Source organism: Aulonocara sp. 'chitande type north' Nkhata Bay, linkage group LG7 (genome assembly GCF_057382095.1).
Source record: "Aulonocara sp. 'chitande type north' Nkhata Bay isolate Kocher_YH1m ecotype deep benthic linkage group LG7, A_spYH_male_GT1.1, whole genome shotgun sequence".
Classification (NCBI taxonomy): Eukaryota; Metazoa; Chordata; class Actinopteri; order Cichliformes; family Cichlidae; genus Aulonocara; species Aulonocara sp. 'chitande type north' Nkhata Bay.
Genome location: NC_141350.1, coordinates 67861661 through 67876434, shown reverse-complemented (window position 1 = coordinate 67876434; position 14774 = coordinate 67861661). Strand labels below are relative to the sequence as shown.

At 41.4% G+C, this 14774-nt stretch overlaps 2 protein-coding genes across 2 annotated transcripts; both read left to right on the top strand.

Moving 5' to 3' along the window:
* Window positions 1–5202: 5202 nt before the first annotated feature.
* Window positions 5203–6230, top strand: LOC147326801 (mixed lineage kinase domain-like protein). Its single transcript, XM_086302689.1, has one exon. It carries the CDS (start codon window positions 5203–5205, stop codon window positions 5860–5862), a length of 660 nt encoding a protein of 219 aa, XP_086158815.1. The 3' UTR covers window positions 5863–6230.
* A 5220-nt stretch (window positions 6231–11450) lies between these two features.
* Window positions 11451–14565, top strand: LOC147326800 (uncharacterized). The gene is made up of 2 exons (XM_086302687.1): window positions 11451–11606; window positions 12290–14565. The coding sequence occupies exons 1-2, from the start codon at window positions 11451–11453 to the stop codon at window positions 14165–14167; spliced, it is 2034 nt and encodes a 677-aa protein (XP_086158813.1). The 3' UTR covers window positions 14168–14565.
* The last annotated feature ends 209 nt before the right edge of the window (window positions 14566–14774 follow it).

The window sequence follows — 14774 nt, the reverse complement described above, 5'->3', positions numbered from 1 at the left end:
TCAACACTTTAAGAGCACAAACCCTCCGGATGGGGAGACATGCATGCAGAGTGACACAGCAAATCTCAAACTGGTGGAGGGTTACTCAAGCTCTTATAGCCTCTAATGGGCAACACCTAGTCGTAAAGGCCTAAACATTCACATTCTTTCTCTCACACGGCGCCCAAGTTATGACCTCGGCTCATTGTTTTTCCTGCTCCCAACAAGGTGGTGGGGTGAACCTCCTGTGGAATGTGCTCTGTCTCCTCTGCTATCAGAACAGCAAGGCCCTGACTCTCTGCACACAATATTCTCTTCTTAACTCAGCAGTATAGTGCATCATAAAACAATATCATCCATTCACAATAAATCAGCAGTCTAATGTTCTAATATATGGTATACATATACATATGTGTATGTATGTGTATATATATGTATGTTTGTCATTGTTAACGTCACACCTAAAAACATAGCTTTTACTTTACGGTACAACAGGTATCATTTACCGTAATACCTGTTATATGCACGCGTGATACACAATAATAACACATAATAACCAATCAGACAGATTCATCAGGTAACATGAGAACATTCACTGCCTGGAACAGCGTATGGATGCTAGGGCTCCGGTGCACCGTCAGCCTCAGAATCTCCAGCTACTGGCTGCTGTGCTGCTGTAGATGGAGGGCAACCAGCTATGTGATGGTGATTAACTTATTCACCACAAGGTGTCACTGCTGTGCTTCCCAACAACACTCACGCTACAAGGTAAGAGTCCCCTTTGTTGTGTCAGTTAGTGATGGAGACATATACAGGTATTTGCAGCAAACTATAATTGATTGTTCTTCTCTCCTAACTTCAGTGCAGCTTGTAGAATAAAAATATAAATGAAACTGTTAACATTAAAGCTAACAGCTGGCTGCTTTCACCTTTACTTTGTGCTACATTCCTGTTCATCAAAACATCATTGCAGACAAATAAGGTCTCCATGTACCTGACCTGAGTGCATCTCTTAGAAACAAAATATCACCTCTCATTCTATTGGCTGTACCTTCCAGTGTTGGGTAAGTTACTTTAAATTAGTAACTTAGTTACATTACTAGTTACTTCTATCAAAAGTAACTCAGTTACTTCAAGTTACTCGTTACTTTCAGAGTAACTAGTTACTAGGGAAAGTAACTTTGGTTTTACTCAGAATTCTCTTGTTAATGTGTTGCTTCCGTAACTGGATACCCAGCCAGACTGTCAGTCTTCTAGCTTGCTTACTTCCCACAGTGCACTGTGCCACCTACCAATAGAAAGGAAAAAAATAATGTGCACATTTCCACGAGAGAAATCCCACGCCTGATTCTATCCTATCCTGCTTTTTACATCCAACACAAAAACTGCAGTCGTGGTGCTTTCGATTGTACTCAGAACTCGGAAATTCTGCCTTCTGAATAGGAAGATGTAGGTAACACCAGACTGCAGATGAGCTGCTTACAGGGCTGGACTGGGACAAAAAATCGGCCCGGGCATTTTGACTAGAGACCGGCCCACCATTATAGGAAAAATCATAAAGCCTTTGAATGAAAATAAACCCTGTTGTGACAGTGATGTGCACTGTTCTGATGGTATATATGCATCAATCTATCAATCGTTTGTTGTAAGACTCAGATAATTATTTTTTTAAAAGCGAGACATTTTAAATGATAATAAGAAAGAAAAGTATTTCTTTGTGCCCCCCTCTCCCTGTTAATGCCCTACATGGCCCCCTGGCAGCACTTTGCTAGACCCGCCCCTGCACAGTTACCAGCTGTCAGCTACTTAGAAAAGGATCCTGGTGTTATTTGTCTCTCAGAAACAGTTCATAACTTCAACTCATTCCTGTCACCTAAAAGGTAAACCTGTTTCTCCATCACCTGTTCAGCTCTGATGGTTCAGTAAGGACATCTCCTGGTTTCATCTTCATGTTTCCCTCTCACCACATATCCAAACCCACACCATGACCAGCAGCTTTACAGCTGTGGCTCCAGCAAACATCATGTCACGGTTCTGGGTCCGTTGGACCCAGTATTTTGAGTTTATTATGTTTTGGTTTATTTCTGCTTCATGGATTGTTTTCTTCTCGTAGATGATAATTATTATTAGTTTCTTGTTTCTGTTTATCCGTGCTTAAGGATTTGTTCTCAGTTATATCTCACGTTTAGTTTAGTTCAGGTTCCATGTGTCATTCTGTCTGTCTCTCAGTGTAAAGTCTGCATGCTTGTTCAGTAATTCATGTTTCCTGTTTTATTGTGAAAGTCTTTGTCTTATGTTAGTGTGTGCAGCTTAGCTCCCCCGTCTCGTTAGCCCTGATCTCTCCCAGCTGTGTCTCCCTCCTGTTGCCGATTCCCCCGTTACTACCCTGTGTATATAAGCCCTGTGTTTTCCCATGCTCAGTGTCGTGTTGTACCCTCAGAATTATGCCTGTGTGTCCTTGGTCTCAGTGTTCCATCCTCACTCCATGTTTGTTTTTCTGCCAGCAATAAAGCTGAGGTTTTTTGAGTTTCACGTTTGTGTCTGAGTACTGCCTTTGGATCCTCCTCTCCGCCCTCCCGCACACAGAGCCCTGACACATCAGCTGATACTAGAAATTAATATTAAATAAATTCTAACAACAGCTGATCAAGCTCAAACGTGCTGCTGTTGTTTATCAGCTGGTTTCCTCTTTCTGGCGCAAAGTGGAGATAAACAAACAAGAGAGAAAAGCCGATAAGCTGATCATTGATCAGTTTCATGATTGAAGTAGAAACAGGAGAGGGAGGGGGAGCGAAGAAGAGTCAGCTGACAGTGTAAAGACGCAGAAAAACTCCAGCTTTGTGTCTTTTTCATTGTAGCTGAAGTCCGGGACAAACTGTTCCTTTTCAGCTCAACACGAAACCCGTAATAATTTCTCTGAATACGAGACGATTCCGTTTTTTACAGGACGGTTGGAAACTCTAATAATTAACCATATGAACAAAATAAAGTTCAACATCATTAACTTCATAGCACCACCCAGCTGTATAGAAACCCTGTCATGCTAGCTAGCACGCAGTACGGAAAAAGTCAGCACAGCTAAAATAAACTCCACCTAAACTTGGTTCATATCTGACCCAGAGAGACTGCAGGTCATAACCTCTTACCTGAAGTTCAGTTCACCTGACACTCTCGGACCGGCGGCCGCTTCGGGTCTCTCCTCCTGTCTCCCCTTTCCCTCCTCCACCTGCTGCCTCCACCACTTGCTAATGTTATTGAATCTGTGGAAGCTCCGCGACAGCCACCACACGAACGAATAACGTGCCTATCTAAATCCCAGTAACGAGTAACGCGTTCCTGGTTTTGGCATAATAACTAGTTACCGTGCTACTTACCACAATAATAACGTAGTTACTGTAACGCGTTACTTAATAACGCCTTAGTCCCAACACTGGTACCTTCATGATGTAAACAATGACGTGCATGCAGCGCAGGTATCGCCTCCAACTGTGCAGCCTTACTGGGTTTGCTGTGAAATATTTAAAGAGATCAAATATTTGCCGCTCACATCAAACTGGACTCTATGAACTAGAATTAGTTCAAAAACAATTGGTTAACATTTCTGTTTTTACATTTACGATTACCAACACACACCACAGAAACGTCTTTTCACAGAGGGCCACTTCCTGTGTGGATGAAGCAAACCGACAGCAGGCAGTTGTGATTCGCTGGCTGTGACTCACCTGAAGCGTTACAGGCCTCTCTGCTTGGACTGTTGGGCTGAGGCTCACCTGGGTCAGGATTGGACCGTCTGTGCTCAGAACATCGGCTCACTCTGATTCAATTCATGTCAGAACAAAACCAAGAACAGCTGGGTGGTAACTAAGTACAAAATACTTAAGCATTCCAGGTATCCGTGCTTTACTTTGAAGTATTCTGCTGATAATAAACGGGGCTAACGCAGATCGTTGTGTCTGTTGCTGTACGTCAGCACAGAGATGTTTCAGATAAATCACCTAAAAAACTCACAAGAATGAAATTGACATTCATTTTCCTCAACACCTGAGCAGCAACACTTGTGACCTCCACTGACTGGTAAATACCCAAACTCTTTACTCCTCTGCTCCTGTACGATGGGAGATTTTACCCTGGAGTCATCTTTGTTAAAACCAGCAGCAGTTTAATATTTTTAACTATGCTTTGAAAGTGTTTTCTTCAAATGGGAATTTAGAGTTGAAACGTGTTGTATTCAGCAGCCAGAGGCTAAATCCTGCCCTTCACTAACTTTAATACATTTTGACCTACATTGAACGAGACCGAAATCATAGTCTTTGGTAGTCACACTCCGCTAAACCAGTTAGCTGATGCCCTAGGCCCTCTCGCTAGCCATCTCTCGCCCACTGTAAGAAACCTCGGAGTGTTCCTGGAGGGCTCTTTTAAACTTGAGAAACAGGTCTCCACTGTGGTAAAAAACAGCTTTTACCAGTTGCGTCAGATATCCAAAGCAAAGCCGTTCCTTCCTTTAAAGGACCTTGAAAAGCTTATCCACGCATTTATTACATCCAGATCGGACTACTGTAACTCCCTCTACTCGGGCCTCCAACACTCCTCTCTTTGCCGGCTTCAGTTAATTCAAAATGCAGCTGCGCGTCTTTTAACAGGTACAAGAATTCATGAACACATAACTCCAATGTTAGCCAAATTACATTGGCTCCCTGTTAAATATCGCAAAGATTTTAAAATTCTTTTGTTCACTTTTAATATTCTGAATAATTTAGCGCCCAGCTATCTGAACTACTCCACTCATACAATCCCAACAGAGCAGATCGTCCAATCACAGGCTCCTAGCACAACCTAGGTCTCGAATGAAGTCGAGAGGTGACCGGGCCTTTGCATCCGTGGCACCCAGACTCTGGAATAACCTCCCTGTTCATGTTCGTACTGCCGAGTCGATCCAGTCTTTTAAATCACGTCTTAAAACTTATCTTTTTACTTTGGCTTTTGATTCTAACTAGTTGGTCTAGCTTGTTGTGTTGTTACCTATTGTTTGTTGTCCTGTTTTATTGTTTGTTTTAATTGTCTCATGCTTATACTGACTGTGAAGCACTATGGTCAACACTGTTGTTTTAATATGTGCTATATAAATAAATTTCGATTTGATTTTGATTTGAATTCAGTCTAGTTAAGTTTACTTCTCCATGGCACCGTTACAGTTCTGTTACCTTTCTTTCCTTACAGTTCACCATGGATAAGCTGGTCTCCGAACTTTTTGGCCTCTGCCCAACCATCATCGAGATGTATGACAATATGAAGAACAATGACGAACGCTGCAGGCGGATTGCTGACAGGGTCAGAGCTTTGGAGGGACTGGTTTTAACCGTCAAAGAAAGGGGATCAGGCAGAAACTCTGGCGCTGTGGAGAAAGCGCTGAAGGAACTCCACACCATCTTGAAACATGCTGAGAAACTGGTGTCAAAATTCTCAAAAAATAATCGGCTTAAGCAGTTCATGATGTCAGGCAGCATTGGAGCAAAGTTCAGCGAGGTGAACCAAAGACTCACTGAGAACTTCCAGATGCTTTCTGGAGCTCTGCAGGTTGAGCAGAGCGACATACTGCACAAGGTGTATGAAACTGTTTTAGGGCGCCCCTACACACCGCTGCCTAACCCCCCATGTCCTACGTTTTCCCCAGCAGCACCGCCTATCCCCTCTCCTCCCGTGCCTGCCGCCTACATCATGGCACCCATGCGGGCTTCGACGCCTGTTCTGGCCCAGCCTTTCTGCAAAACTACAACAGTTCGCGTTCTTGTCTCCAATAACATGCCCCCGATGCCCGTCATTAGGACCATCAGCCCTGTTTCTGTCGTCAGAACTGTTTCACCGATGGGTTTTCGGCTCTACTAGTTTGGCCAGTCGCTTTGCATGATTTGTGATCAATAATAATCCCTATTTAATCCTCATGGGCCTTCATTCCTCCTGGAAGGTCTTCTTGACTGGGAAGCTGTGAAGGTAACTTTCATTCTCGAGAAATTCTTTTGTAAAAGAAATACTACTTTTTTTCACGATTAAATAGATTTGAGAGGGATTCAAAAACAAACAATTTTAATAAAGTTTTGTGAAACAATGAAATTATTCCTTGCTGAAATGAGTGCACACATATTTATTCTCTTTCACATTGTTATGTAATTTGTGTCCTCTTGTCCTAGTGCTAAATGAATCTCTAATAAATCAAGGAGCCTATGTGTGTCTGTGTGGTTTTCATCTAATTTAACAATCGTTCATCTGATCTGCTTCAAACTGTGCAGTCTGAGGATGCAGCGTGGTGATCAACAGTCATGTCATGGTCCTGCGGCCATGACTCAGTGACTTTGTGTTTATGTTCTTTATTGTTATTATTCTCTTTATTATTCTTGGGCTGTTTTGGGATGGTTTGTGTTTTGGGATTTTAGATACTGGGTTTTGGGTTTGTGCTCCCTCTGTTGGTCCCTGGTGTTAGTGTTCCCCTGTCTCGTCAGGTTAATCAGGTCCAGCTGTGTCTCCCACCTGTGTGTGATTTCCCAGTGTCTCTTTGTGTACTTATAGTGTGTGTTTTCCTCTGCTCCTCGTCGCGTCGTCTGTGTTCATACCCTGTGAAATCCCCTGCGTGCTCTCCCTGCTGTTCTCCCTTCATGTTCAGGTTTGCCACTCCTTTGTGTAGTTTCACCCAGTTTAGTTCATCCTTAGTTCTGTTTTGCCATCTCCACTTTATGTTTGATATTGTCAATAAATCGCCTTCACATCTGAGTAAGTGCTGAATTTGAGTCCTCCTTTCCACTCTTCACACGGCCGCTGCCCCGGACCGTGACAAGTCATTGGCTAATAACGTAGCACTACACCCTCTCGTCCAATCGCATAAGCCCATGAAATGTCCCCTGGCTTCACGGACAGGGTTTACGTTGGAATAAGTTGGACAAATCTTTTAAAAGTTGCCAAGAAATATCTCCCACTAATGTTTCTGTCGCATCGGTGAGCTGAAACGCCAAACTAGTCGGATCGAGTGTTCAGCTGTTGCAGAGAAACACTGAGCCGGATGAAAAACCTTTCCTGCGTTTCTGTTTTCTTCTTCTTTTCTGGAATTAAAATTCACAGTGAAAACACCACAAAGATCAAGAATAATACATTCGTAGGACTTTTATACTTTTACACATCACATATAAATCAAGTTGAAGAATGAAGCACATCATGAGCTAGTTAATTATAATAATCTCAAATATTTTAAACTTTGTGATTTCAGAGGTTTAACAAAGTTTCCTATAATGTGTGGTCTGATCTTCATTGCAGGACACAGTAGAACGTGTTATTTTCTTGGGCTGAATTTGATGCCACTCCTTTCTGTGTCTCCTCCAGTGTCTCCTCCTGCTCTGCTAATTTTGCCTCCAGCTTGGACATTTTTTTCTCGTTTATCCAGCTTCATCTCCCGATCGATGTGTAGAGCCCCAGACAGCGATATGTAGTCATCAGTGAGGCTCTTGTTCAGATTTTCAAACTCTTCCACATCTGATTCATCTTGTGAGCCTCTGTGAATTTGATGTTCAGTAGTTCAGCTTTCTGCAAAGTCTCTAGGAAATTCTCCAGAGCTTTTTTCACATCAGACAGCTGAACTTCCTTCCTCTGGTCGAGGAAAAACACCAGTTTCCACAGAGCTTCAAGTCTTTTCACGACGAGGGGAGCCTGGATCTCCAACTTCCTAACTGGCAGACCACAGGCAGTAAGGATGGGCGGACATGTCTCAGCCTCCACCACTCTCAGCACTGGAGCCCCCCAGGGGTGTGTTCTGAGCCCCCTGCTGTACTCTTTGTACACATATGACTGTGTGGCCACTACCAGCTCCACCACCATCATCAAGTTTGCTGACGACACCGTCGTGGTGGGCCTGATCTCTGATAACAACGAGACGGCCTACCTGAAGGAGATTAGGAATCTGGAGAACTGGTGCCAGAGGAACAACCTCCTTCTAAACGTCAGTAAGACAAAGGAGCTGATAGTGGACTTCAGCACTAAGCAGGAGAGGAACTACCAGACCCCCATCATCAACGAGTGCCCAGTGGAGAGAGTGGACAGCTTCAAATACCTCGGAGTTCACATCACGCAGGACCTGTCATGGTCCTGTCACATCAACACCGTGGTGAAAAAGGCCTGTCAGCGTCTCCACCACCTCAGACGCTTGAGAGACTTCCAACTGCCCTCCAAGGTGCTCAGGAACTTTTACTCCTGCACCATAGAGAGCATCCTGGCGGGAAACATCTTAACCTGGTTCGGGAACAGCACCATGCAGGACAGACGAGCTCTACAGAGGGTTGTGCGGTCAGCTGAGCGCACCATCCGCTCCGAGCTCCCTGACCTGCACTCAATCTACAGCAGGCGGTGCTGGACCAAGGCCAGGAAGATCGTGAAGGACCTCAGCCATCCCAACAACAGACTGTTCTCTCTGCTGAGGTCAGGAAAGCGATTCCGCTCCCTGAAGACCAACACAGAGAGACTGAGGAGGAGCTTCTTCCCGCAGGCGATACGGTCTCTCAATCACACCACCACACAGTACTGACCCACACATATGGTTCTTACACACACACTGGACTTTCTGGACTTTGTTTTCACTTCATTACTTAAATCACGCTGCTGTTATTGTGTATATGCTGCTGTTATTGTGCATATATTTATTTATATTTCTTCATACATTCTTATATAGTTCTATATTGTGTATTTTGTTGTACAGTTATTTTATTTTCAACTTTAATTTATATATTTTATCTTATTCTTCCCAGTTAAATTTACCCTTCATTCTAATTTGTGTTGTACAGTTATTTCATTTTTAACCTTAATTTATATTTTATTCCTTCCTAGTTAAATTTACCCTTTTTAATTTTTCATATTTATTTCCTATCTTATTCATAGCCTTTTCCTTTTTTGTTTTCTTTAGGTCACGAGCAGTTGTCCAAGCATTTCACTACATATCGTACTGTGTATGACTGTGTACGTGACAAATAAAATTTGAATTTGCTGGACATTATCCTTCATCTTCTCAATTGTTCTGTGAACATCCTTGAATGTCGTCATTATTTCCTTGTTCAGCTGAAGAGACATGTGCCAGGGAACAAAATGTTTTTATTCAGCCCTCAATGAGTCACATTCAAATTATAATGACTAGGATTGCTAAATCTCTGAACCTCACGTTGAGCGCACATGGACTCCTCAGCGACCACTTTCACAAAGAAAACAGTTTCCTGCTCTGCTTTTGAATGTCTGGTGTCCTGGTGCAGCCACAACAACCTGGTGCTGAATGCCCAGAAGACAGTGGAGATTATTGTGGACTTCAGGAAGCACACAGCTCCACTCCCCCCCATCATCCTGACTGACACCCCCATCACCTCTGTGGACTCATTCCGCTTCCTGGGTACCACCATCACTCAGGACCTGAAGTGGGAGCCCACCATCACCTCCGTCATCAAGAAAGCCCAGCAGAGGATGTACTTCCTGAGGCAGCTGAAGAAATTCAACCTGCCAACACGGACGATGATGCAGTTCTACACCGCAATCATCGAGTCCATCCTCACCTCCTCCATCACCGTGTGGTACGCTGGAGCCACTATCAGGGACAAACAGAGACTGCAGCGTGTTGTGCGCTCTGCTGAGAAGGTGATTGGCTGTCACTCTAAAAAGTAATTAATGGGATCTTTAGTCATTACTTACATATATATGTTGTTGTGAAATGAAAAATCAAGTTCATAAATACTGTTAGACTTCCTAATTAAAATTTTTATTTTATTGAGTTCGGGTGACACATAAATTATGCCTCTTTACTCAATATATAATCGTGATTTGTCTGAATTTAAAATCTTCTTTTAATCAAAAAACAATATAATTTTAAGTTCTGTCGATGTAAAATACAACTTGATGACGTGTAAACAGCTCACAGTTCCCTTCTTCTACACAAGCGGACATATTCAACAGCACATGTTCAAGGTTTATCAAGAGCTGTGTTCATCGCGAACGGTGAGTAATTTTATGCGAAATTACACATATCTGCAGTCGCTCTGGATTTTGTTAGTTTACTTTAAAACAACGACGTAACATACATAACATACATCTTAGCTTGCCCCCGCGTTTGTGTGTTTTAATATACACACAGCAGCTAATTCCGCGATAGCATAAATTGTTGGGCTCTTTTTGGAAAATTTAACACTGACGTTACTCTAATGCAGACCACTGTAATTGTCTTATAATTTTTAAAAGATAGCGGACGTTGTTAGCCCCGGCGCAAACTACTATGCTAACGTAGCTAGCCAAGCTAAGTTGTGTTCACTGTGATTTTATTTTTGAAATGTGAAATTTATTTTTTGAAGGGAAGCATTTTATGTTAGTAATTGTTAAGAAACGCTTCTAAATTTTCGTAACGTTATGGGGTGAAGTTCAACCCCATTGGCTTCTGCGCAGGAAGTGCGGTCGCCATTAGTCCGGTGTGTCTGTTGACTGCTAAGAGCGGTTCTTCACCGGCTGCTCGGCCTATTTTCACAGGTAAAAGACCAGACTTAAGTGCACTGTGCCGCATATGGTAGGCTAGTTAGCTGTCCCTAATTTTTGGGTACTTTCCGTGTTTTGTAGAGACGTAGAGGCGACGTGCATTGGCACTGGCTGTAACATTGATATGCCTCAATAAAGGTTGAAAGTAAGAAAAAAATCAATAGCGGGCCGCCATCTTGGTTGGGTCCCCATTCGCCACCAGTGCATTTTTTCTACTGAGGAATGTATTCACCCATGGTAAATAAGGAAAATGTTTAAATATTTTTCCAAACAGATAAGGCAAGAAAGGTCAATAATCCCACATATGGTTTCAGTAGTATGCCAGTTTTTGCAACACTAGAGTGCACAAAAATGACCATAGCTGCTGACTCAGCATTGATTCCAATTTGGTTTTGGAGAATGAAATGAAAACAGATCAAGTGGGATTATTGACATTGTAGCTTGTGTATAAAAAAGTTTGGGTTTTTTTTCGTATTTACTTTCAGAAATGATTCTGTCCTGTCATGCCACACCTTATGTTTGCTTTTGTTGATAAAAAAAAAACAAAAAAACTAATATATATATATATATATATATATATATATATATATATATATATATATATATATATATATATATTACGGAAGCGTAGAGCTGCCACCCAGGCAAAAGAAAAATACAAGTGTATCACGTTATAACGTGAAAGGTTTATTGTTCTAACAAGATACTTTTCCTGTTTGTACAATATACTATCATGTTTGTACAATATACTTTTCACGTTTGAACAACATAATATCACGTTATTACAATATACATAATTATCACGTTCGTACAATATAAATATTATATTGTACGAACGTGATCATATATTGTACAAACGTAAAAAAAAAATACCATTACAATAACATTTTTTATTGTAAGAACGTAAAACGTGTTGCGTTCGGAAACCCAAATCCATGGTAGTTGTGGAGAGTGCACGCTCGTCAGAACTGGCACTTAACTTTGAATGCCCTGCTTTCAACATGGACACAAACACTGATAGCCCACTTCTGAGATTTCTTCGGAATCGTGGTGTACCTGAGGACTGTCTCTTACGAATGCTACAAGAACACGTAAGTGCACTCTTGAGGGGGAAACTTGTAAAACTCGCTTTTTACGAAGTTACAGCGTCTAAAAATGTGACATATTGCTAAGTTAGCAACCACAGCGGTTTTCGCTTCTCTCGCTTTGACTGCGTAAGGACGTAACGGTAGGCTGCATTGGTGTGGATCTTTAATATGGAATGGAGAATGTAAAACAAATTAACCCGCTGTATAAAACTGGGTCGTTGTATGACCACATGTTACTACTTAACCCGTATGCAGATTCCAGGTTTCTTAAATATATCGCTATATTATGTGATGCACAATGTTTCCTTGTTTATCTAAAAACAAATGAATTAAACTGTGTTTATATTGATATTTGTCTTCAATTAAAAAAAAACAGTGAGTTCAACCCTTTGTGCTCTGTGCAACTGAAAGATACGTGAATACTAATTTACTTTTTCAAAGGTGGGCGTTGTATATACTGTAATATTTCTATTAATAACATGTTAGAGAATCTCATTAATGTTGCTGCCATAGAGAGAGGAAAAGAATAAATGCTAAATATTGATGGCTGCCACTAAAATAATAACAGACAATTATCAAAACACATGTGAAATGTACATACATTTTTTTAGTGAGGTACCTCATGTGGTGTGGCAGCAGGTATACCTTGTACTTCTGTATAGTAATAAATATCCCTGTTATTACAGATTGATGCCACAGTGATTGATTTCATGGATGACAAGACCCTGTCTGATTACATCCCAACATATGGTGACCGGATAGCTGCCAGACGGTTCTGCTTGGAAAAATTGAAGGAAAAGATGGGAATCAATGAAAATGAGAAGAAACCTGATCATGAGGAGGCATTTGTTTCTAAGAGAAAAAGAACATATGCAAAAAACAACAAATGGGCTGAGAAAAAGACACGAAAAATTGAGTTAGGGTGGATCCATGAAGGTAAGCAAGTGAGAAAGCGCAGAGGAGGAGGAACAAGGACCTTTGATGTGCCCAAAGACTCCAAAAAAGCTGACATATTACAGTATGCTAAAGATCTTTTCTTTCCAAGTGGAAAAAGCAAATTTGGAAGATGGGAAGTGTTCAGTCATGACATATTAGACTATCAGGAAGAGGCCGTATTTGATGAAGATGTCACAGTTGGAGAACTCTATTCAGCACTTAAAATGGGAATGTTGAGATTTTACTTGTGCACAAGAAGATTTTCCAATGATGAAGATGATGAAGAAGTTTATGATAGAGGGAAAACACATGTAAACAATGTTACACAACTGACTGACTCACATCAAGGAGATGAAGAAGCTTCTCACACTGTTGTGATCTCATCATCAGAATCTAGGAATGCTGATGAAGATGTATTATTAGACACATCTGAGGTAATGATTGGACCCTACCTTGGAGAGCCTCTGCCTTGTCAACTTGATGACACTGTAATAGATGAACCATTCCTGCAGTTTGAGGAAGATGATCTGGTCATCACATCCATTACACTTCCTCCAACAAACACAGCAGTCAGTAGTCCAGAAACATCTATAAGCAATGAAGCAATAAGCTCTGCAGGATCATATGATGTTGTCTGTGTTACCATCAAACTTCACAGGGTTACTATTCTGGAGGAGATGATCAGCCAGTTCAAAGATCCAACACTCCTCATACACCCTCTAAAATACACCTACATTGATGAAAAAGGAGCTGACGCAGACGGTGTATCAAGAGATGTGTATGCTGCATTTTGGTCAGAGTTTGTGGACAACACAGCTGAAGGAGAGGAGTTCAGAGTGCCATCACTGTCTCCTAAATGGCAGGAAGAAGAGTGGAAATCCATGGGTAGAATTTTACTGAAGGGATTTCAAGACCATGGATATTTCCCTTGTCGCCTTGCTCCTGTTTTCACAGTGGCACTCATCTTCGGTGAGAATCAAGTATCAGATGATCTGCTGTTTGAAAGTCTTCTCTTTTACCTAAGTCAATCAGATAGGGATCTGATAACAAGGGCACTAAAAGAAGATCTTTCAGATGAAGACAGGGATGAAGTGCTGGATCTCATGGATCGCCTGGATGTATCAGTGCTTCCAACCAAAGAGAACTTAAAAGGCCTTCTTCTGAAAGTCGCACACAAACAATTAATCCAAAAACCAGCATATGCCGCAGAGAAAATGTCCTTAGTTGCAAGCTACTTCCTAAAAGAAGCTTTTCAAAGCCCACAAGATGTCCTACAAATGTATGAGGATAAAAAGCCAACAACGAGAAAGCTTTTGAAGTTGCTTACTGCCTCTCCCACCACTCAAGCAGAGAAGCAGAGCTTCAGATTTCTGCACCAGTACATCAGAGGACTTGACGATACAGGGCTCAGAAGGATGTTCAGGTTTCTTACTGGGTCAGATGTCATCTGTGTTGACAAGGTTGAGGTACTGTTCACGCCTGTGGATGGACTGGCACGACGACCTGTGGCACACACATGCGGCCCTCTTCTGGAACTACCATGGACATACACGTCCTACCCAGAACTACGAAATGAACTGAACAATGTTTTGGCTGCTAAAAGCTCTTATGAGTTCAGCATAGCTTGATTAAAGTCCATCATGTTTAAACCAAAGAATGAAAGGTTTGCACTAACAATGACTGGCTATGAAGCTCTAAAGTTTGTTAAACCCACAAACAGGGAACACATCATTGTATAAAAAAAGAAAGAGCTTAAATTTCAGGGAAGTGTTTTATTTCATATTTGAATTTATTTTCAAAAATTGTGGATAACATCAATTTGTTTCCACCATGAAAAATGTAAATTTCAGTTTAAATTTTCATACTTAAAAGTTTTACTAGTTTAAATGTTAACTAATTATGTTTAATAAGTTCATATGGTTAGCAGCAAGTGGTGAACTATGCTTATTATTAGTTCTTATCATGTGTCAAGGTCCTTTTCCACAGGTCTGTGGTGCAGTTTTGTAGGATACAAGATGTCTGCTAGAGGGGATGTTTTGTTTAGTAATAATTCAAAAGACTTAATATTAATTATTTTCAAGTATATTTTTTTTACCTTTCCACCAGTCATTTGTTTAGAACATATTTTAAGGGAATAACTTTGGAAGGCAATGTGTTTGATGCAATAGTTGACTGGAATAAAAGACAGAAAATTGGCACATAAGTTAAGTTTTGTAGTGTTTATCAAGAGTCCGT